The following is a 23777-nucleotide window of genomic DNA, read 5'->3' as shown; positions in this document are numbered from 1 at the left end:
AAAACCTCAGACCGATGGTGAGATTTTTTTAAAAAAAAAGACAATTCATAGCTGCAAATGGAACAAAGTGTCATAAAGTACACATACAACGTAATCATAGAGCTTTTAAATAGGTATGGTGGGCCACAAGTACCGTACTGTGTACATGCAATGAGAGCTGTAAACATTCTATATGAGACTGTGTTGCTTACATACTGCTGATTATGACCTTGAGAGTAGAAACTGTGTGTACATACACTAAATTAAACCACTGAAAGACCAGACGAGTCTTTAATAATACAGCAAATCTACATGATTAGAAAAATTCACATGACAGAGCAAGATAATTATAACTTAAACTGCCATTAGAGCAAATTGTACCAAAGGAGTGAACCAGTGATATTTGAGAAGATATTTAATTTAATAAGATACTTAATTAACTGTAGATTCTGGATGTATTTTTTTATGAATTAATTTTGTCTGAAACAGGAGGATTCTGATCATTGGCTTGGTCAAACCTCCTGGTGGTTTTGGGTTCTGTTTCTGTAGGGGTCTCCTCAGTTCCTTTTCTTTGTGACCACAATGAATGAGGCTAATCTGTACGTTTACGGGGATTACACATGCAGCGCAGCATTATAGGAAATACAGTGAGCATAGACAAAATACCTGGAAACTTTCAACCATTTGAGATGAGCTGGAGGGATGGATGGGAGACTGTTTTATTATAATTATTTGTTTTTTTGCCTGTTTCCACATTTGGTACTCTCTTCGTCATTTTAAAAAAAGAGAAAACATCATAACTATAGTGATCAGTCAATCATCTGTTCACTGCCTCCCTTCGGGTCTGTTTACCTTAGTAGTAAGACGGCTTCCGGTTACCTAGGCGACGCTCCGCCAGCATAAAAGAAAGTGAGCCTTGGCGCGCGCTCCTCTCTTTGACGGACAGGACCGGCTCCTGGTTGTTTACCTGCAGACAGCCTGAGGAGCAGCGACGCGCGATGACTCTGAACTACTCTGATGAGAACCGGACCCTCTCTGCCTTCACCTCCAAACTCACCCCGGCTGCGGACATATGTGTGGGGCTGACCATCCTCTCCGTCGGTAGGTCGCCCTTTTATCCCTGCGAAAGTTAGACAAAACCAAAACGTGTACGTTTTATTGTTTTAAAAGTTATTTCATTAAAATTAACTAATTTAAACTTTATGCAATGTTGACTTTTCTTTTGAGAAGCTTTAAAGTTAGGAGAAATAGGAGAAATGTTTTTTTCACCTTTTGTTATCTGGTCAGTTTATTTCATATATTGTCTTTGTGCAAGTCTTGTGAATTATTTTATTTTTGTATGATTGTGTGTTTTAGACCTTTTATTGTGTATTTCTCCAAAGTGTTTGTGTCAGAACAATCAGAACATTGACAGTTAACAAGTCATCACTTCAGATCTGTGCAGCCTCTCTTAGTCCTGGTCCTCTCCTCTGCTGTGTAGTCCTGCTCTCTGTGCTGGGGAATGGGCTGGTGCTGGTGATCTGCAGCCGTAGGAGGAAGAAGATGGTGGGCTCAGAGCTGCTGTGTGTCAACCTGGCTGTGGTGGACTTCCTCTGCTGCATCTGCTTCTACCCGCTCTCCATCCTGTCCTCCTTTAACCACGCCTGGCTGGGAGAAAACATCACCTGTGTTTACTACGGCCTTGGCTGCTACATCTTTGGCCTGTGCGGCATGTTCACAATCGCCGCCATCAGCATCATCCGATACCTAAAGACCTGCTACAGCTTGGGTTACGGTAAGGGCAGTTGTTGTTGTTAAGATTAGCTGCTTAGAAGTTGAGTGAGGAAAAAGTCTTCTGAACTGTATGTAACGTTTTGTTTCTCCTCTCAGCTGTGTGGCTGAAAGGCGCCAACATCCGCCTGGTTTGCTGCGCCATCTGGCTGGTGGCTGTGGTGTGGTCCTCCTTTCCGCTGTTCGGCTGGGGCGAGTACGTCCCAGAGCCTTACGGCCTGTCCTGCACCATCGCCTGGAGGGGCTATCACACCTCCGCGAAGGACGCGTTCTACGTCATCTGCTCTTTCGCCTGCTTCACGCTGGTTCCTGTCCTCCTCATTGTCATTTCGCAGTGTCGCATCCTCTACAAGGTGTCCCACTTCTCCTACCTGCTGTCTGCGAGAGGAATCCGCAACAACCTGCGCCACACTGAAAAGAGACTCTCCATGGTGAGTTTAAACTTTATACGTATGTCCCTGATTAACATATCAAATGAACACTTTCAATGGATGAATCCTGTTTTTAATGCTACTCAGGGACCACTTGTGGAAGGATGTGCGTTTGGTTGCAATCTGCAACTTCACCACTAGATGTCACTAAATCCTGCACACTGAGCCTTTAACACTTGTGTATACGTTTGTATGATGTAATATGGTGAAAAAGTATCACAATATTTAAAAATAGAGAGTATGCGTGTGATGTCACGGGATGCAGAAGTTACTGCGGTTACTAAACTAGATGAGTGGCAGCATTGTGTTAAAACTGTGGCAAAAAATAAAGGAGAAGAGCTTCCAGATTTTTATAGATGACATTTAGCATCCTTTTTTATTTGATAATGTGCCTTTTGTTCCTCAAATCAAGGGATCCACAAGGGGAATTTAATAAGCCATTTATTTATATAGAGCTTTTCAAGATACTTTATGACCCTGTACATTGGTGAAAAGTAATGCATTTTATCCTGTACACAGATGGAAATAAAAATGGATTAATTTCTAGTAACATTGTGTTTGTTCCAGGAAAAAGAGCTATGACCCTCTACAGCCCGGCGCTGTGCTATCTTTATTTAGTCTCAAAGCTTCTGTAGCCTTCAGGCTTCGCCTCAAGCATCTTCCCGGCAAAGATATCATGTACATAATAACCTACATAATACATACATACATACATAACCTTACATGTCACTCACATTACAATGGTTATGGACCACTGCTTCTTTAGTAATGTTTGAGTATCACTGTTGAGTCCAGCTGCCTTTAATTTAGGTTTCCCTACAGAAGGCAGCCATGTTGCCCTCACTCAGTCTGTGGGAGGTGTGCTTTGCTACTGAAAATAGAACAAAATGGTATTTTCGGTGTCTACTTCTATTTTCGCTGTCACTTTTCTGTATTACTCACATGACAATTGGGCCATTGCTTAATCATAGGACCACAGGTTTGTTTTTTAAATAGCTGGTCTCCTGGGAAACGTGCCTCATGTTTCCAGAGTTACTACAGATGAATCACTGTGTTTCTGTTTTTAAGTCTCTTCCACTCTCTTACTTCCTCTTCCAGATGTTCTTCTGCATCAGTTTTGGCTTTGTGATTGCCTGGGCCCCCTACACTGTGGTGTCCTTCCTCTTCATTTTCCACAAGGAGCACCGGTACATGGCTCCGGAAGGTTTTGTTTTCCCTGCGCTCTTTGCCAAATGCTCCCACATCTACAACCCCTTCATTTACTTCTACTTCAACAAAACCTTCCAGCAGGAGCTGCGCTGCCTGCTTCTCTCATTCTACCAGCAGATCGGGGGAAACCGGGTGGGTATCCACATCACGACGGGCCATCAGGCCCCTTGTCCCATCCACATCCAGCTGCAGGAACACGGCTGCTTTCAAAAGAAGAACGTGTCTCAGGACAGAACGCACAACATGAGCAAGTCCAAAGGTAAAGTCCTGCAGGCAGGCAGCAGCGGTGCAAACGGCAGGCCAGTGCACATCTGCTGGGGGTCCTCAACAAAGAGCAACCCCCCCATCATAGACAAAAAGCTTCCCGAGAACTCCCTGTCTGTCTCTATATGACAGCTCCACACAGCCATGGACCAAAACACCTGGGCTGTTTCACTGAGGAAAATTATCAGCATTGCTGGTTTTGGCAATTAAAGATTCCAAAAATAAGAGAATTATCAATATATATAATAAATAAAACGGGATGATGTGTCTTGAATAAGTTGAATAACTTGACAGAAAGGTTGTCCCTATGGTAACGAAACAGAATGAGCAGAGGGCTGATGTGCAGCCATGAGGAGGTGAAACTGAATAATAAAGATCCAGCATGTGCGTGTCATTCTGCATATTGTATTGCTTTGGCCAAACAACACACCAGCTTGCAGTGATGACCTCTGTGCCTTTGTGTTGCCGTTGTTGTGTGCTGCTGCTGAGAGACGCTTTTGAACTGGTGTGGTTCTCCTTGATCGAGTTAAATGTTGATGCTTAGGACACACTAACCTGTGGTTATGGGGTGTTTCATAGCTGTCTTAATGTTATGTTTATGTTTTGTTATATTTAGCTTTATGCACACAGCGGAGCAGGAATAAATATATTGGACCATAAGTCCTGCATTCAATATTAACAGAAATGAATGTGCTGCTCCATACTGTGATGTGTGTAAAATGTTTGTGTTTGTGTAACACACACTGCTGTTATATTTGTAATGTGTATGAAGCTGTTTGTGTTCTCTGTAGCTGCTACATTGTATAGTGGTGTGTTTGATGTTGTGACTTACATTTATGTAAACTTGTACAGCTGGAGGTCTGTTATTTTATTTTAGCAGCAGCAGAAGAAATCTGTTGACATATGTGTAATATTTACAATATGTTATCTGACGTCACTGTGTTTTTATCTACCTCATTAAACAGAGTTTTGGCCTGTGAATTTAAACCTCCTGTGATTTTTACATGTCTGATGTCACATTTTGAACGTAGGTTAAGCCAGTAATTCGTATTTTCTCTTAATAGTGGATTTATGTGACGTACCCAGCACGTCCTTCATCTGCTGCTGTGAAAATGTGTCTAGTGACTTGTATATACTTGTATATATTGTATGTTTACGTTAAATTGCCTCGGAAGTACTGCAGGTCTGAGGACAAAATTAAAGGTTATTCTTAAATCGCTGGGCAGCAGAGCAGCAGCAGAATAAGTGACTGACATAAGTGGCAGAAAATCACACAAGACAGGCAGCAACTACTACACACAGTACAGCTGCAGAGAGAGGAAATGATGTGCACAAAGCAAGATGTAGGGGTTCTGTTCTTCAAATGTAAGAATCTGATGCTGTGAATGTGAGCTTTGTTAATTGATAGAAGGGACAGGATCGGATCTATATTAGCAGGATAATCAAATGTGTTTTCAGAACCTAGAGTCCTAATATGCTAATTTTTATTCAGTCCATGATCCGATAGTTTGATGACTCAATACCTTCTTATACATGAAGAGGGAAATGAAATTCCCTCGCAGAGCTGACCCATCCCATATCTGAGTTCTTGTGTAAACGCCTTAACAGCTTCATGCATGTTAACGAGTGGCAGAACTATTTGTCTGCTGCTCTCGCTCTGTATCCATCTTCTTCTTATGCAAGAAATCCGAGGGCTTTAAATCAAGCGAACAGAGCTGCTGCTGGATGAGTTCACATCCACACTCCTTGATGGTCCCCACTGTGGACTGGAGTGATGTCTTGGAGTATGAGCATCGTAAGGTAATCCTGTGTGATGGACTTGCATATGCAATCCTCTTAAGTATTTCCTAAGCACATCCATTAATGAAGAAGTCACATGCACATACACACACAACACATATGGAACGTGACAGTTCCAACACAGCAAAGAGCAGCGCATTAAAGCCTCAGTTGTAGATACTGTTTCCATTCTTTACACGAGCAGAGCGATGTGTATAATGTGCTGCCAATGATGTAACCTCTGAACAATAGGCTGCATTGATGAGCGAAGGCACAAAGCAATGTAGTGTTTCCACCTCCTATTGTTCTAATAAGTGGCAAAACCTAATTGCATTTTCCTGTGTGAACTCTCTGCAGGGCAGAAAATCACACAGGCGAAAAACACTGAGCAAAAAAAAGGTGCAGAAATGTGAACTGAGCTCTAAATACTGTGGTCAAACATTTGACTGTGCTAGATAAAGCTGCATCTGGACATAGAAAGGCTTAACAGTCTGCAGCAGCTTTTGTAAGTACTACCTGCAGTCAGAAGAACACACAGGCAGGAGGGTCCTCTAGGACCAGAGTCAAAATGTCCACTGCTGATGTGTGGGCGTCGTAAGTAAAAAGTGATTCAGACTGTACCCCCTCTGAGATGAGGAAGAAGCTCACTGAGCACCAAGTTGACAGTGATGATGATCTGCTGAGGAGCATTTCCTAAAGGTCCGAAATAAAATAAAATAAAATAAAATACTAAGCTAATTGGCCTTATTATTATGTTATTGTAAGGATAAGTCCAAAGTGTTTTTCTTTTTAAATTTAAGTAAGAAAATCTGAGAAATGATGCAAACACACAGGAGTATAATATGTATTTCTATGTAAATCTCTCCTTCTGGTTCACCTCTAATGATATAATAACACACTGACATTGTTATAACAGTCATCTGCTGTTCAGTCAGCTTGAGGATATGAATCACTGCTCAGAATGATTTTGGAAAAGATTTTTAAAATTTTAGCCATTTTCTCTACAGCAGACTTATGAAGAAACATGATTAAAGACAGTGTCACCACCTTTTTGTTTTCTCTGAGTCTGCTTACTGTCCCTGCTCATCTTCCTGTCTTTACACAGTATTAAGTCAGAAATGTGTGATGATGACAAAACTACACAGACCACTCAAGTGACAATTCCACTTTGTTTTTTCAATTTAACGTCAATGGCGTTAATGTATTTTGCAAATGTAGGTGATTTTGTCACAGAACAAAGCCTCACAGGGAAGAGGCTGAAGTGGCTGAATGGGCCATCACAGTCATTTTCCTTGAGGATGTTATTTCTTTCTCTGAATACACATAAGCCTGCGTGGTGTAAACATCTAGGTACTTACGACTTTGTTGTTGCTGCGAGGTCGCTCACATACGATGGAAAACAAAATGGCCTGCTATTAAGTTAGTGTAAGCGCCTGTTTGTGTGAGCACTATACAACCTTTAACCACTGCACGTATGGACTCAAATGTGTATAAGAAGAACAATTATGTGTCCTATGTGTCCATCAGAACATGTGGTTCGGTGCGGATGTCCACACAGCCACTAATTTGTTGTTTAAACCAAAGTACCTCTGAAATGAAATGTGAGGAAAATATTCAGAGACAAAAGGTCACAGAACATTAATGAGGTCCAGACTGGAAGCAGGACAGTATCAACAACTGACTGCACATGCTGTCCGTATGTGTGTCTGTCCTGCTTCAGGTGGTTTTGTCATTAAAGACACATTAAGTAGAATTTGCTGATATTCAAATGCACAAACTAGGTAAATAACAACAAAGATGAACTCCCTCTAGCTTTAGGAATCATGTCTATGAGGAACGAGGGGGCGATCTGTGAGACCCTGTTTTTTGGAAGCAATGGCTGTCACGACATCTCACCCTCGTTAGTCTGGAAATGAGGACGAGGCGACAGTCCCTGATGGGACGCACGGCGATCTCATTATGGGAGGAAGCTGCCCCAGTGGAGCGTAACAGGACAGGCTGGGATGGAGAGATGGAGGGAGGGAGGCATGGTTGGAGAGGGTTTTGTGTGCCAGCCAGGCCTCCATTGTTCAAACCCTCATTAGCACCAGCTAGAAGAAGCTGTTGTGCAGGATAGGAGGCGTCATTTCTGTCCTGCCGCTCCACCCGTCCCATTCACAGCAAAGCCCCCACAAACTGGGAGCACAGACTGCCTCTTATCTGCTTTGCAAAATTGAAAGCAGCATATTGACTGCTCACGGTGCAGCACAGGGCAGCAGGGGGTTTAGGCCTCACTTGGAAACTCCAGCATGGACACTGCCGAATATGGAATTGCAGCCATGAGAAGAGGAAGCTATGATGATGCTGCACCTGCTCTTGTGAGTATTGATCCACTGCCTGCTGGCAAAGGTGAAAGGGATCCTGTTGCTGACTGTTAATTGAATTTTGACTAGATGAAAGCAAAATGGGATGCTGTCAACCAGTCACATCAGATTAGACTCTGCTTCGCCTGTGCCATCTTGTTTTTTAGCATTCAATATGAATATATTTGGACAAAATGGTTGAACTATGGAGAAGTGTTAATGCTAGTGAAGTTAGCAAGAGTAGCTCAGGATTTCAGGGCAAATAGGAAATTACCATCAACCTGGTAGAAGCTGCCTTGTGCAGCTCTGTCCACATCCACTGTGCTGTGATACAGCAAAAGGCCTAGGGCTTGAACCTCTCTGTGGAGCCCCTGGACATTCCGCCGGCTTCCTCCCACATTCCAATGAGTGATGGCTCTAAACTGGCTGTAGGTGTGAGTGTGGTCAGTTGTTGGTCTCTATATGTCTCTCTGACTGTCAACCTATGCATAGAGTTATTGCACCTCAGTAAGCTGAGAATTGATTATTACTATATGCATGTATGTGTCAGACACACACAGTGTATCATACTGTGATATGTCCAGGTGAGATGCATTCACTGTCAAATGCAGCCAGCTGTCCTATAAGACTGCCTCCATGTCAGTGGGAGGGGCTTCACCATGGGTGTGCCATCCTTTGAGTTTTTTTACTTAGAGCAGCCATATTGTGGTGTCCTACAGAAATCTCACCTGAAGGCCTGAAGGTTAGGCAGGGCGGTCTGTGGTACAACTGACTGTATGGACTTAATGCAGCCATGTCTTGAATTTTCCTCCGGTTTAATAAAGTACCTATTCTATCCTATGTCATCTTGTCATGTCATCGATGTATTTAAACCTAAGCAGAGCATGCAGTGTGTGGATGGATGAGTCACCTGCAACTGCAGGTTTGCACTATAGAGGGACTGAGTCATTTGACAGAATAACTACCTATAGTTTAAAGACCTTAATGGCATGAGAAGAAGACATATGACAGAAAGGCTTTATGAATTTTACACAGAAGAGAAAGCTTGTGGACAGAGAAGTCTCAATATTGAAATATGGAGGATATAATGAGGTACTTTTGTCTGTCCAGCTCCTCACATGTGGTAGACAGGTCACTCCATTCCTCTGTGTGCTTGGCGCTGTCCATCATGAGTCAGTGGACTTCATGTGCCAGCCTGTCTCCCCTTGTGGAAGCCAGAAAGAGACGCTTTGTTAAGTGTTCCAGCTTTTGTGTTGCTGTTTTTTTCTGTTTAACCCAATTTCTCAGTTTGTCCAGCAATTAGAGCACAAAAACAGCCAAAACAACACAGAGGGCCTGTTTGTTTTCTTTCACACAAGCAAACAAATGATGATTTGTCTAAAGGAGGCTTCCTGCTGGGAAAATGAAAAGATACATTAAATTATTATCATTCAACACTACAGCTGTGCCATCCAACATTTTTTAAAAAGTCCTCTGTTTAAAGAAATTGTGAAACATAAGACCAGTGGATCAGTTTCCACAGAAATTCTAACAATGGGACATTTATTCTAGCACCTTGTTTCACCTCAGAAGGTAAATTGATGGATAACTAATGGACAAAGGCATCTAATAATCCATTCTTACAGGCCTGGTCAGAACTTAAGCTGTCATGCAATGTTTGGTCTGTGTATCATTGGTTTATGTGATATATAATTGAGAAATTAAACTAATCATGAAATCAACCGACCACTTTTAAAATGTTAAAGATCCAAAATGAAGCATTATTTGTTTCAAATTAATAAACAAACAGGGATGTCATCTGTGTACGGATGACTTTTAAAACCTCCTCTAAGCTCTTTTGTGTTAAGTTTAATACCTCATTGCTAAGCAACATGTAAACTGTCATCTCAGCAGAGTCAGCCCATAAGCTGAGCATGGGCTAGATGTATTTTTTACTTCTGCAGGCTCGTGTGTACTTTATCTTTATGTAACACTTTATACAAACCCTCTGGTTTCTCCTATAAGTTGATCAATCAGGAGTAGGATGTTTGGAAGCATGGATTTTACAGTTGCATCTTATTTACATTAAAACAGTCCACATTTATGAGTTTAACCGTTACATGTCTCCTGTTTTCTTAGCACCTCAGACACTTGGCTCAGAGACGGCGCTCTGCTCCATCACTGGTGTTTGGGAAGGCTTTGGGGATGTCGTGGTCTCCTATCAGGTCTGCATGTCATCATTTTAAACCTTTTAAAGCCCACTGCACTTTTGTTCTGCCATCCCTTCTGAGCATCTCTAAGCGCGTCTCAGGCTGTGTGTGTCTTGAGATCTAAAAGGTGCTGTGTTGTGGAAATGGCATTGATCTATATTTGTTCTCACCCAATTATAATCCCACTGAGATATGATTTTTCAGTTATGTAACATGAGGAAATCGATGCATACCAAGAGAGGAGAGCCAGATATTATGAAACATTTCATTAAAAAAACAATAAGAGGTCAAAGGTCAAATCAATGTCGAATGTAAGTAATGTAATATGAGAGGTGTGGTGCAGCATAAACACAAATAACACTTCGTATGTTTGTGACCTGTGGAGTTGTTCACTGACAGCTTCACAGATGAAAGAGAGAGACAGAGAAACAATCATAGCAGGTTTCACTGCTGATGTGTTTTACAGGGATGATCTTTCACAGCACTAGTTTTTCCAACCATAAAAGTGCAATAAAAACTGCCTGAGCTGGATTGTAAAAGTCAAGGACTGTCAAGCCAAGGACTTATTTTCTTTTCTATTCAGTTGTATCGGTCTATTCTAGGCCCATTCAAAATGACTAAATGACTGAATATCAGAATTTTGGTTTCAGAGGAGAAAACCTTCTGTTCCCTGCAGCCTCTGGCCTACAGGTGGCAGTGCACATGTAACCTGAAAGCTTATATCTCATATCATATACCCCAGATACCCTCACACCCCCCAACATCACCACTACTGCCTCACTCTCTCCACGTGTCGAACGTCACAGTGTCACCATGTTGTTGCAAACAGCTGCCTCATCTCCGGCCACAAGCACAGATGTCCCAGTGGGGATTTACTGAGCAGGGCTCTGAACCAACAACAGGCTCTTTGAACCTCACTTGCTACAATACAGACTGTCAGGGCCAAGCTGCACTGATGATATTGATCCTTGATCTAAGTTGTTTCATATTGCTGCTGTAACATCCTCCTCATGCGCTTCAGTGTTCAGAGGAACAACTATGGTACATTTCTACAGAGCCAGGTATCTCCTAGGAGTGTCTCTGTGCAGTCCTATCCTGATGAGAAGTGGACATCTTCAGACAATTGGACATATTAGATCCTAAGAGACTTCTCTATTAATCCGCAGTCACACAAACTAATCACCTGATTTCAGACTTTTGTTGTGAAGGGACCTTATTCTCCACAATTGCTGAGTTAAATGTGTCAATGTAGGAAATTGTTCATTAAACGATGATTTAGGGATTTATATATACTCTAGACTGTAGAGTGACGAGGCGTCTAACCACGCTTTGAGTCATCAGGTCAATAAAAAGTTTTTTTTTTTTTTGGTCTCGTCAGACGTGTGGGCTCTGCATCACCTTCTCTAGTTTATCTGACGTTTTAACCTTTTAAAACTGTCATCACAAGTTGTACTAAGACCACCAGGGAGACCAGTGGGCGAGTCCCACAAAGCAAAGAAGACAAATGTCAGACACATCCCACTCTCACACATCCACCCCTTCTGCTCTCAAACACACACATCATGTGTTCGGGGTGGGTGGGCCTGTAGGTGTTAGTTTCACTCTTGTGGGACTGCCGTTGACGTATTTAACCCTTGTGCCCTCCTCAGGAATTTCTTTTTATAGTTTTTTAACGTCTTTTTTTAAATGTCGAATTTATATAGTACCAGATACTTCCTGTGGAGCCAAAACTGACCAATGAAATTCTTGTATTTTTGTTATATTATGGCGATGTGTGACCACCAAGGGGCCCAAGAATAGTTAGTTTGTGTTTGAAATCATTTTTCATCATTTATTTTCAAACTGCAACAAATTTGAAACTTTCCTGAAGTTTTTAAGTGATTTAGTTTTTTAAAAAAAGGAGAAAAAATATTATTGATGTATAATAATTTTATAGCAGTTTTTAGGGTGAGTACATTTTTGGCCATGAAGGCAGTAAAGTGGAGGAGGTCACAAGGGTTGAGACCTCATAGGTCAATAATTGTTAAGCTCTGGGGCAAAGATCGATAAGTCTATTGATACAAAACCGTGTGATATTTGAAACACAATAAGGCACAATTCTTCTTAGTCACCCTCTGGCAGTGAAGAGTGTCGTTTTTATCACACTTTCAACAAGAGACTTATTACACACTCTTTAAAAATGTGTAATATTTAGTGCTGTAAACAACTCACACTTATGAACATAAACAAGCAGTGATCATGCAAGGTGTGACTTTACAACTACTGTAGCTGTTTGGTTTGTGTTGTTTGCAAGCACGCACGCACACACGCACGCACTCACACACACACACACACACACACACACACACACACACACACACACACACACGCACGCACACACTCACACACACATATGCAAAGCTTTCCCTCTTGTTTTATGTGTCACCTTCAGTAGACCACAGATGAGTGACAGGGAAAGTACCGCTAATGTCAGAATTTGAATTTCAGTGGGACGAGCTATCACCAAACTAGTTTCAGAACCACATACAACAAACATCTTCACTCGCCTGGTCTTCACTTGTTTGTGACACTGCAGGGATTTTTTTTTCTATTTTTAAAGAATAACATCAACTAACTATACTAACTATAAACTATTTTGCTGCAGGCATAAATACTGTTGTAAAATTTCATCTAAGATAAGAGTTAATCTTCCCAGTTATAGATGAAATCCAACCATGATTCAGTCATTTGTTTATGATGTGAATCACATATTGATCTGGTTGGATCAGTGACACCTTCTCGCTTGGATTTGACATTTTCTTCATATTAAAGCATTACTTCCTGATATTTGGGGAGGATGAAGGCTGTATTGATTAGAGCCTGTAAAAGGTGAGTTTCCTCAGGTAGTTCACATTAGATTATAATCACCAAAACATAATACCTGTGACACTTTGGAGTTGTTAGAATATTTTCATTGATGCTCCGTTTAGTGTAAAATTAAAAAACAGATCTGAACAATGAGATAAAGGAGCATTGGACGAATTAACTGGCTCTCATCATGTCTTTGCTTTGAATTTCAATCATTCAACATTTCTAACAAAATGAATTAGATAACATATGGTAACATAACCATGGTAAATTTTGTGAATACAAATTCAGAATTTAACCTCTGCTTACATAAGCTTCTCAATCCAAATGTATGCAAAGGGTAACATGTAAAAGTTCAAAGAAATGTGATAAATATTCATATTTTAATGGAAAAACAACATGGTGGATAAATGTGAAACTGTGTCATGTCTCTGGGCTGCAGATGTTATGCAGCTGGGCTGCATAACATCTGCAGCCCTGCATCAGCTGTCAGGTGTGATTTCAACCCAGCTTGCCTATTTTCCTTTATAATGTTAATGTTATGGGATCAAACTTCAGGATTAAATGATCAAAATTTATTTTACTTGTCACAGGTTAATCCTACAAAGACTAAAACTGACCACATGTAGCAAGAGAAACTAGTGGCTAACCCACCTGATCTTCCCAGAATACCTGAAGTTTACACTGTACAACTGTAAATGAAGTCTAGAAGCCCTCTAGCTTCCTTTTGGTTAGTGTTTACTGCTAGCCCTATGATTAATCAAACAGGAGTGTGGCTCATTGTCACTTACCTTTTTTTAAGTGTGTGTGTGTGTGTGTGCGTGTGTCCTCAGGGAAGAGGCTCCCTGCTGGGTGTCTGTGGAGCAGAGTCCATTTGTCCTCGGCCTCACCAGTGAGAATGGAGAGCTGCTGCTGGACGAGTGTGTCCAGGTCACTGAGGGGACAAAGACCAGGGAGAGACACCTGTTCCTCTTCAGCGACGTCATTGTCTTTGCTAAACTCAAGTAAGATATTAATACATAGGCTACACGGTAAAGAGAATAAACATCCATGCCACATAAAATTACTCACAAGTAACAGAAACATGAAAAAACAGGGAAATACAGTAATGCTGATGTGGTATTTCAGCAACTTTCCAGAGATGAACATGTGAGATGTGTAGAGTTTGAACTAGAGAGTGAAAGAGGAACTAAAATCAAAACTTGTGTATTTTTGGCCTTCTCACTTGGACTGCTGGGGAATCTCCCAACAATGCTTAGCTGGTAAATTAAGAGTAAAAAAAAAAACCACACAGGGGTGTTCCCTGTTAGCACATGAGGGGAAACTCAGCAGTGGACATCTAGATAGTCCACTGCTGAGTGGTGAGGTGGTACTAGTGTACAAATAGTGCAAGATGGAGTAAACAGTGCAAATCGTCATCAATATGCAGTGACTATACTAAAGTGACCTTGTGAAGTGACAGTGCAGAGCAGTGCATTAATTACAGTTTAACAGTCCAACAGCAGAGGGGAAGAAGCTGTTCTTGTGGCGTGAGGTTCTGGTCCGAATGGATCGTAACCTCCTGCCTGAAGGGAGTGGCTCAAAGAGTCCATGTCCAGGGTGAGAAGGGTCAGCTGTGATCCGACCTGCACGATAGATAGATAGAGTTGGATTGGATCTGTTTGTCACACTGCGTGTGAGTCTAGCGTAGTCGAGCGCATTGAGTGGGAGGACAAACAGTCATCTCTGTACCGCGACCTACCCACTGTTCCTGTAGCCGCTCACAGCTGGGACAACAGTACAGTAAACAGATTCTGGAGGCTTATATGCCGTATGAGCACTCATTATTTCTAGTCATGTTTTTGTGCTACATGCTACTACGTCATGTAGCTTTTTGTAGTTTGTTTGAGAGGACAGTTTTGTCTTCTGTGTCTTTCTCAATAAGCAGTGTGTTTGATTGATGTCCATAAGCTAAGCTAGGTCAGTCCACCTTAAGGTTCCATCTCACAGTTTTAACAGTGTTTTTGTGTGAAATTAATTAACTAATTCTGCTTTTAAAGGAAGTGAAAAAGCTAGACTACTCATGTCTGTCACTTTTAGACGTGTTGGTGTTTGTCTGCTCTATGTTGTGAATAAGTGTGCTGTGTCAAATACATAGCTTAGTTTTAAAGATGTTTTTCCTTCCGTTCAGCTGTCTGCACATTATTGGCAGGAAATTGTAGGCTTACATGGAACATCGTTTACAGAGCGGTTGCAATCTGGAAAAATGTATCAAAACTAGACATAATAATAATAATCTTCCTTCTACACAATGCACAGTGGACCCCCCACTACATTAATCCATCTGTCTTTATTTGTCCCAATGTTGCATGGTCAACAGCTCAGTTGTCTCTTCATGGTTCTTTCCCATAAACACCTGCATCCTGAGCTCCTCTCCAACTTGTAATTTTCTCTCTTACCCATCCACGCTGCAGGGTTGGTAAAGCAGCGCGTCCTACAAACACAATCAGGTCAGCAGGGTGGCACTGTTTAAAACTGAAGTGTGGCTGCATGAAGCCATGGTGGGAAAATGATTTCTGCCTGTTTATTGTCTGGTCACCTTTGTGGAAGCTGCTTTTGAGCCAATCACAGAGGCTTTTTATTCAGGCTCTACCAGGAGCCTCTCAGCACAAAGCTTCAGGGTACAAAGAGTTCGAACACACCGCTGTGATATTTCTTTGGTGTCACAAACACATCAAACATTAGCTTTACACAAATTTATTGATGTTTTTTTCTATTGACTATCACACAAGTAACCTTTGTCATAATATCCTCTATTCTGTAACAATATTCCAAAACCAGCAGCACTAATGAGAGGAGAAAGAGTGAGACAGAAATTTATGGAACTGAAACCTGCAGTGTAATACCAAGAAAAAAGCCATGAGAGGACTACTTAAAGGACTTTTTGTTTGCTTTTAATTCAACAGGTCGACTGCCAGCTACCGTCTGAAGCACAGAGTGAGCCTCGAGGACATCTGGCTTTATGGGTTTGAGGACGAGCAGGAGGACGAAGATGGGATGACAGGGGATATTGACCTCAGGGTGACTTTCATCCTGGCCTGGGCTCTTACTGTTTGTCTGGTGTGTTTTCGGTAAGCGGTGATGCAGTGAGGATATTTTTCCTTGTACATCCTAATCTTGTTAATGCATAATTCTCCTAATGTCAGTTATTTTCTTGAGGATAGTTACTTTTACAGCGTGAATGGCACTTCCTTTGTTATGTCATAGTCTTACAGATATAGCCCTGCACAGACAGATTGTCCTAAACAGAACCTGCAGAGCTTTACCCAACAGAACATGTGTGTTATATGAAAACAGAGAATACATAATATTCATACTCAGCCCGTAAACATAACATGAGGTTGATATTTCAGTCTTCAGAACAGGTGAGTGTGTTTAATTAGCAACTGCAGAGTGGAAATGGTTTTCCTTGTAAGCTCTTCATGTTATGAATTTGTATGTTTTAAGATGGTTGATGATTTTTAATCCCTTGCTCTGTATGTAATCTCTAACTAGTAGTGTTTTTATGCCAAATTAAAAATGAAACAACAGCTCATGGTGTCAGGGGGACTCAAACCTCTGACTCCTGCTAGAAGTCTGCCGTGTTGTATGTACCTTCTTATAGCTACCACCTTGTGGCTGTATGTCGAGCACCAAATTATATGTTTCTAAGATTAGGATTAAGATTAAGAAAGCCTTAATTTGTCCCAAAATGGGGAGATTGTGACTGGTGGATGTACTATCCAGCAATTGCGGCATTTTTTTGTGAGAACATGTTGGCCTACAGTTACAGCTAGTCTAAAAGGTGATGATTAAACATTTTTATTCTTTGTCATTCGCAATGATAGCAGACCATCCTATTAGCAGGTTTATCTAACCATTGAGCTTTCTGTTTCTTATTCGGCTGTGTTTGCCAGTCATTGGATGACTGTAATCTGAGACTTTACACAGAATATGTGGACTTGTAATAAATGGTCATATGATTTGTGGCCTTTAAAACAGGGAAGTGGTGTGGAGAAAGTCGTCCCTGCAGCATCACAAGATAGGAGCTAGTAAAATAGGAAGTGTGAAGCTGATTGACAAATCTTCATGTGAGGGGATGAACATGCTCTGTCTTGATCTGGAAACAATGAGCTTTACTGTAAAGATCAGGAGTTACTGTCATTTTTTAGTCACTCATTGAAAGAGGGTTCATTTGTCAGTCATTTGTGTTATTCACTGACTCCCACATTAATCTCAAAATCAGCTTAAAAACCTACTCTTTTATCTGTATTCCAAGAAAGTGATGAATACACTGGTGGGTTTTTGAGTGTTGTGTCTGAGAATGAGACACCTCTTTCTGTTTGGATGTCTGGACTCTGATAATGATTCAGTGTGGGAAAGTTTCATTCGCTGCAATGAGACACCATGTGCCCACTTGTTGTTCACACTGGCAGCCATATGATGTTAAAAAAAATAAAATAAAAAAGTGCGTGGCACTAAACTAAAGGTGAGGCCCTTCAGGTGTGTACGTAGGCACGCGTGTGTGTTCCGTCATCTTTGGTTTTTTCCACTGGTGGACAGCAAGCTGCAGTGAAGCTATAGTCTTTGAGGAAGTGGAAGGTGTCTGGTTTGGGGACCCGCCGTGACGCTGCTTCCTGTTCCCATGACTGAGTTACACTTTCCACCAGAGTTGTTAAAAGACGCCTTGGTAGCTCGCTGTGTGTCAGTCCTCCCACTCTGCCTGTGCTGGTGTGTTCTCTCTGTGGATTAGTAACTCACACCATGCTGTTATTTTGCCCGCAGCTCGCCTGAGGTGAAAGAACGCTGGTTAGGTACTCTACACAGGTAAGAGGAGCCATGTTTACATCAGAAATCAATCATGTGTTTTGATAGATTTTTGATAGATCTTTTTCCAGAATGAGGTCGTGTTGAGACAAATTAGGTTTTGAACATTTTGGATTATAAAAGGTCAATGTTCTGTTAATTTTTTATAATTATTTTATATTTTTATTTATATTTTTTATTTTTTCTTATTTTATTTTTTATTTATAACTTATATTTGATTAAAATCATTGGAGATGTGGAGGGGAGTTAGAGAGAAAACTGAATGACTTGAAGCTCAGTCATGGCACCCTACATTTAGATGTTTTTTTTAAGTAAATATGTGTTTTTTTATTGTATTACAGAAAAATTAAAGACGCAAAAGCAAGAGCAGGCTGTGCTTCTTCACCTCCGGACGTCCTCATGAAGGTTTTGAGTGGCAGCATCACAGTAAGTGATTGATCTCTTTGTCCAGACCAACAAATTAAAGGAAAGGAAACATTTCTCAGTATCCTCTCTTTGTTTCACCTTGTAGACTAAAACTCTAACAGGAGGTGGCATGGAACATCTAATTGTGCATTGTGATGTAAGTAAAAGCCCCTTCACCGACTTACACCTGTGCGTCTCTGTTTATTTATTATATTTGTCAGTAGTGAATTATGATCACATGTTAGCAGGCGTGGGTGTGTGCAGCCGGCACGGTACTGAAAGAAAAAACCCACTCCTGCTTCGTTGTTCCTCTTGCGTGCTCGTCACCACAGTGCTTCTCTGTTTTGTTGTCAGGGCGATGCAAAGGTGTCTGTGCTGTCAAAACAGTCGAATAATCCAGAGGAAAAGCAGTCCATTGGTGAGTTTGAAAGTCTCTCTCTACATGTTTTAGCAGAGGGGGGGGAGGGCCTTGTTAAGAGTGCCATGTGCAGAGGTGACAAAAAACCACAGAGACTGAAAAAGGAAATCTAACTAAGATAAGAGAGCAGCATTGTGCTGCACCTCTTGTGCGCCTGGTTCTCTTACAATGTCGCACCAACATTTTTTTTGTTTGTAACATAAAATGGTGATGGATAAAACATTTCTGCTGCCCTCAGACTCCAAGAGGAACCTAATGAAGAGGCTCAAAAGGGGCTCCAGCTTCATCAAAGCAGCAAAGCAGAAGCCTCAGCTGTTTGGACAACCCCTCAACAAGATATGTGCAGACGGCTGCTCGCTTCCCAAACCAGTCACCGTAAGCCTGACAAAAGCCTAAATCAGTAGTTTCAGAAGTCTGTCACTGCTTTGTTTGAAATCCTATGTGACCTTTGACCCACCTATCCCGTCCTCTTTGCAGGAGATGCTGGTGTTGCTGAGGAAGAGAGGCCCATCCACAGAGGGGGTGTTTCGGAAGCCGTGCAACAGCAAGATCATGAAGGACCTCAGGGAGCAGCTGAACACCGGTGCAGGGGTGGACATGGAGAGCCAGCCAGTCGTCCTGCTTGTTGGACTGCTCAAAGTAGGTTCCTGTGATCCTTTCTGCAATTTGCAAAAACCACTAATGATTTACATAACTTATTTTAATCACTGCCACTGAAGCATGAATTTGCAAAGTACTTAGTTTTCTGAAATATTTAAATATGTGATATCATCATGAATGAAATGTAGTTCATCTACACACCTCATTTTTATTAATGATCACTGTTTCATTTGATCGCAGAGCTTTCTGAAGGAACTTCCTGGCAGCCTGCTGGTGTCTGAACTTCATGACAAGTGGATGGCAGCTCTGGACTTTGAAGATGCCCAGAAGAGAGCTCAGGAAATCACAAAGTAAGCAATCATCTGCTACTGAGTCCACACTCTCTGCCTAAGACATTTTATTATTAAAACATACTGAAAGTATTTGAATGAATAGTTATGTGGTTAAACGGTTTTGGAGTGGAGTTTTGCAAAGCACTCCCAGCCTCCTCTTTTGAAAGCAGACTAGAAGCCACTTCTCCTTTTGTTCAGTCTGTTCTCTGTTAAAAAAAGGAAGAATCTTTAACCCACCCCTTTTTAAAAAAGGAGCGCCAACCTAACTTCTTCCTGTCTTTTTTTCTCATCTCCTTCCTCTTTCAGGGTGGTAGACGATCTTCCAAGGCTCAACAAACTCCTCCTGCAGCATCTAATGTGCGTCCTCCATCACATCCTGAAGAGCGCAGATGTAAACAAGATGGATGCCTCAAATCTGGCAGTGTGTATCGGCCCCACGCTGCTGCAGCTGGACGACACACCGCTAGATAAGCAACAGGAACAGATGGAGAAGGTAGAAAGTTTTGTTATGAATATACATTTCTCACCTTTGGTGCTTTGAAGCTTTGTGGTTCACAGAGCAGAAAACCTCTGAAGGTTTCACAAGTTAGATTGCACAGACTCCTCAGGGCTGTTTAGTCGAGCGCTTTATAAAAAAACGAAGTATGGATTGTATGTCTTTTATTTTTGAAGAGCATTCACATAATTTTAATCATCTCCTTTTTCTGGTTTTTGCAGGCCACACAGCTGACTCAGTACCTGATTGAGAACTGTGAGATTCTTGGAGAGAATATTCCAAATCTGCTGGATACTGATGAAGGTAAGTCACTCGGATGTTATTTTCTTTCCAAAACTAATATTTGGTTTTGGTTTAATATTTGGTTTCTGTCTGAATTCTCAATTTTACCCCACACTAGCTCAACGATAGCTTATTACCTCTCTACAACTTCTCTACAGACTCTGTGTCCTCCCAGCATCATGACTCTGCGTATGACAGCACTGACCCAGATGGAGACGCTGAGGTCAACGCCACATCCACACACAGAGAGTGTGGCTCTTCATCCTCATCTTCCTCTCTCAGTCCCAGCACAACTGCCTCTTCTTGGTCGTCTGAATTTGGCACAAAACCAGCCTTTAACCGCCGCTGCTCCGAGCCCATAATCCTCCTCTCAGCTGAATTGGAGAGCCTGCGCAGCCACGCCAGGAGCCATGATGACTTCTCCGTAGAGAGGAGCAGGGACTTTGATGGGCAGCCCCTAAAAAAGCAGATCTCTGACGACTCCTTCCTGCTCAAAGGTCGAGGTGGAGCCAAGGCAGTTCTGCCATTTTCAAAGCTCAGCAGCAGCTCAAATGTGGATCAGCTGTCCTACATGAGCAAAGACTGCTCGTGCTCTTCCCTTGAAAGTGCCACCTCTAACCACTCAGAGGGCTCTGTATTCACCAGTTCTCCACAAGTGTCACCGGGGTGTCTCAGGAGAGCAAACACCATCAGCCAGCCTTCAGAAGCTAGAAAGACAAAACAGGACACTGCCAAACCAACTGCAGAGGAAAAGAGGCGCTCACGGTCAGTGAGAGCAGCCGGTAAAGTCCTGATGAGGTCCAGGAGCCTAGCAACATTCAGCAGGAGCAGCCTGAAGAAAGACTCACAGAAGGACACCTCCTTCCCCTGTGAAACACTTCCAGAGGACTCACAAAGTGAGGCAGATCCACAGCCCAGCCCGCCCCTTCAGCGCAAACCACGCCCCCTTTCAGCTGTCTGCAGGCCTCCATCATATGAACAGGCTGTGCAGAACATGGGTCCCCCTCCACAGTATGGCTCAATGACTGTACAAGATGCCTCTGAGCTGCAGAGGAGGTCCCGGCCATCTTCTGTCAGCTATGACTTTCCACCCTCTTGCTTTGGCACTCAGTACGTGTACAATCAGGACTACTTGCCTCCAGATGACAAAGCCAACACTGTAGAGCACCGGCAACCTTTCCGCCAGAGGGCCATGTCTGAGTCTGTGTCCGCAGGCCGTCACGAGGTGGTGTCACGGAGGTGCAGCCAGCCTGTGTTCGAGGAATTTTCTTATGCCAAGGAGTCCTATGTGTGACGGACCTCGAAACTGATGTGCAGACTAGATATCAGTGGGCAAAGCTAAAAGAACCCAACAAGCTTCCCTATTCTTTTAATCCCTCAGGGGCTAAAGAGGTGGATAGTGACGACCGACACTCTCACACATTTAAAGTGGCTGGTTGCACGAGTTCTTGTAGTAGCCAGCTCTGTGTCACTGTGAATGAATGTCATCCGTGTGCCGCCTCTGTGGTTGCACTTTCCTGGTAGTGCTATTGATAGTACGAATATTAAATTATATGTAGTTATCATGATAGATATTTAGTCTATCACTATGAAGCTATGAACACAGTTTGCTGTGATAAAATATGCTATGGGTTTTTTTAATGTGTTGTTGAAGTATTATTTGTACAGTAACATGTTGAGCACATTTCGTTTGTTTGTGTGTTTGTTTTGCTTTTTCACTTCACTTCCTGAAGTCTTTTTCTTCCACTACACTAAAGCACTTTTCTGATCATTAAGTATGCTGTCTTAATGCTAAAATGTAAATAAAGAATGATAGCAAGAAACATACATGTGTAATCTTTTCTGACTCGTCAACATCCACCGTGAGTAGTTTTAAAGGTAATAAAACATGACAAAGTTAATAAGTGTCTGATTTCTCTGTTCTTTGAATGGCATTACAACAGAGTCATTAGACACACAGTTAACGCGAGGACAGTAACTACACTTTCTCTCGTTAGTGTTGCGTAACACAAGTCAATGGCCTCATTGAGAGAACAGTGTGTTCTGGCACATACCGTTTGCTAACAGAGGAGGAAACCAGACGTGGTCACATGGACGGATTTGGTTTTTCTCTGAATCGCTGTTCCTCTTGTCTGAGTGCGCGATGAGCCGATGCCACCTCTTCTTCTTCCTTCCTTTCTAACTATTCAAACAGACCGTTTCCTTCCTCAACAAGTTCTTTTAATTTATTGCAAAATTTGCAGCTGATTTGAAGTGAACTGGAAAAATAGACAAAAATGCCTTTTTTTTTTTTTAACAGTGTAATGTAATAATCCAATACTATAGGCCTCCCTAAATGATACTTATCACATATCAAACACAGGAAGTGTGAAGTGATGGAAAAAGTCTTCACAAATTCTCAAGTAAAGAGTGAAAATAAACTTGAGGTCTCACCTGATTCCAATGATCAGTATGAAGCACTCACAATGACATAGCTGTTGAAAGATCTACACACAACCCCAGCTGCTGGGTTTTTCCAAATCTAAACTAAGACACTAACACACACTATCACACCACATCTACATACATGTCTTAACATCATGGTTGAATAGACTGCCATCGCAATGTGACTACTAGGACAAAAAGCACATGGGTGCTGGTACCACCTGATCGGACTGCTTGTGTGTGTTGCTATCAAACTTCTAGAACACCTCCGTGTTGCCATTATCAGGACTACATGTTAATACGACTTGCTTGTCACTCTGTTTGTGCTTTGGTCACCTTGATCTGCCACCATCCAGCAGTCTCTCTGTAACCAAATCAGTCTTGTGTCTCCACTTCCTGTTTTATGTTGGTCTGAAATAAGAAGTTTCTGCACCCTCGTTTGCATGGCAACATTTAATTCATTTGTTTTACTTACTTACTCTTGACTATTCAATACAGTCAATAGCATCGTCTAGGAACTATGAATAAATCATCCAGCAGACATGACCCTAAAAAACAACTCACTTGTGCCTCATACTTTGAAGGCCTTTATAAACAGGCTGATCTGTTTATGTCTAAATCACAATAAACACATTATACAGCTGTCATCATTATGCATTGTTGCAGCTGGGCTCACTGTGAATGCTTATTAAGTATCAGAGATGGTGTGATATATTCGCCAGTATCAGTTCAAAGTAATGAGCTTTTTAATTATCAACGACACTCAACATGAATTCCACTGAATGCAACAATGACCAGTGTGTATTCTGCAGTAAATAAGGTGCTGTCACACTTGTGCTTAATATAGAAACATCAAACAGGAGGTAGATACAATGCAGTATAATGCTCTTTTTGTTGTGAACTGACCCTCCTCCTTCACTTGCATAACTTTTGCAAGTCTCATGCTAATAAACAGAATTAACTAAAGCACCACCTATTGGTAACAGGAAGGCAAATAAGTTTATAAGTTTAATAAGTTTACATGGAATTTAGTGTTATTACTGTAATGCCGCACAGGTAGTCATGTGCAAAGAGTGAGAAACCCCTCATTGTGCACAAAGGTCAGTGATGCTTGCAGGATTTAACTTGTATTGCCTTCTTTAAAGCTCTGACCTGCAGTCCATGT

The 23777-nt window shown here is 41.8% G+C and overlaps 2 protein-coding genes across 2 annotated transcripts; both read left to right on the top strand.

The window, feature by feature from the left end:
- Positions 1 to 977: 977 nt before the first annotated feature.
- opn8c (opsin 8, group member c) lies at positions 978 to 3782 on the top strand. Its single transcript, XM_028397884.1, has 4 exons — positions 978 to 1080; positions 1460 to 1753; positions 1849 to 2180; positions 3279 to 3782. The coding sequence occupies exons 1-4, from the start codon at positions 978 to 980 to the stop codon at positions 3780 to 3782; spliced, it is 1233 nt and encodes a 410-aa protein (XP_028253685.1).
- An 11983-nt stretch (positions 3783 to 15765) lies between these two features.
- On the top strand, positions 15766 to 22011 carry tagapb (T cell activation RhoGTPase activating protein b). Its single transcript, XM_028397539.1, has 11 exons — positions 15766 to 15920; positions 17614 to 17655; positions 17997 to 18081; positions 18167 to 18217; positions 18415 to 18478; positions 18717 to 18853; positions 18956 to 19117; positions 19319 to 19428; positions 19717 to 19903; positions 20128 to 20209; positions 20347 to 22011. The coding sequence occupies exons 1-11, from the start codon at positions 15847 to 15849 to the stop codon at positions 21480 to 21482; spliced, it is 2130 nt and encodes a 709-aa protein (XP_028253340.1). The 5' UTR covers positions 15766 to 15846; the 3' UTR covers positions 21483 to 22011.
- The last annotated feature ends 1766 nt before the right edge of the window (positions 22012 to 23777 follow it).

Source organism: Parambassis ranga, chromosome 24 (assembly GCF_900634625.1).
Source record: "Parambassis ranga chromosome 24, fParRan2.1, whole genome shotgun sequence".
In the NCBI taxonomy this organism is placed as follows: Eukaryota; Metazoa; Chordata; class Actinopteri; family Ambassidae; genus Parambassis; species Parambassis ranga.
Note: the sequence above shows the minus strand (reverse complement) of the source record. Positions and strands in the feature narration are given on the sequence as shown.

Bases quoted from the DNA above. Each gene is read 5' to 3' on its own strand.
- tagapb (XM_028397539.1), top strand. From the start codon at position 15,847: ATGACAGGGGATATTGACCTCAGGGTGACTTTCATCCTGGCCTGGGCT. The intron at 18,479-18,716 runs GTGAGTTTGAAA...TGCTGCCCTCAG, and splicing joins AGAGGAAAAGCAGTCCATTG to ACTCCAAGAGGAACCTAATG. The intron at 19,118-19,318 runs GTAGGTTCCTGT...ATTTGATCGCAG, and splicing joins TGCTTGTTGGACTGCTCAAA to AGCTTTCTGAAGGAACTTCC.
- opn8c (XM_028397884.1), top strand. From the start codon at position 978: ATGACTCTGAACTACTCTGATGAGAACCGGACCCTCTCTGCCTTCACC. The intron at 1,081-1,459 runs GTAGGTCGCCCT...TCTGCTGTGTAG, and splicing joins GCTGACCATCCTCTCCGTCG to TCCTGCTCTCTGTGCTGGGG. The intron at 1,754-1,848 runs GTAAGGGCAGTT...TTCTCCTCTCAG, and splicing joins CTGCTACAGCTTGGGTTACG to CTGTGTGGCTGAAAGGCGCC.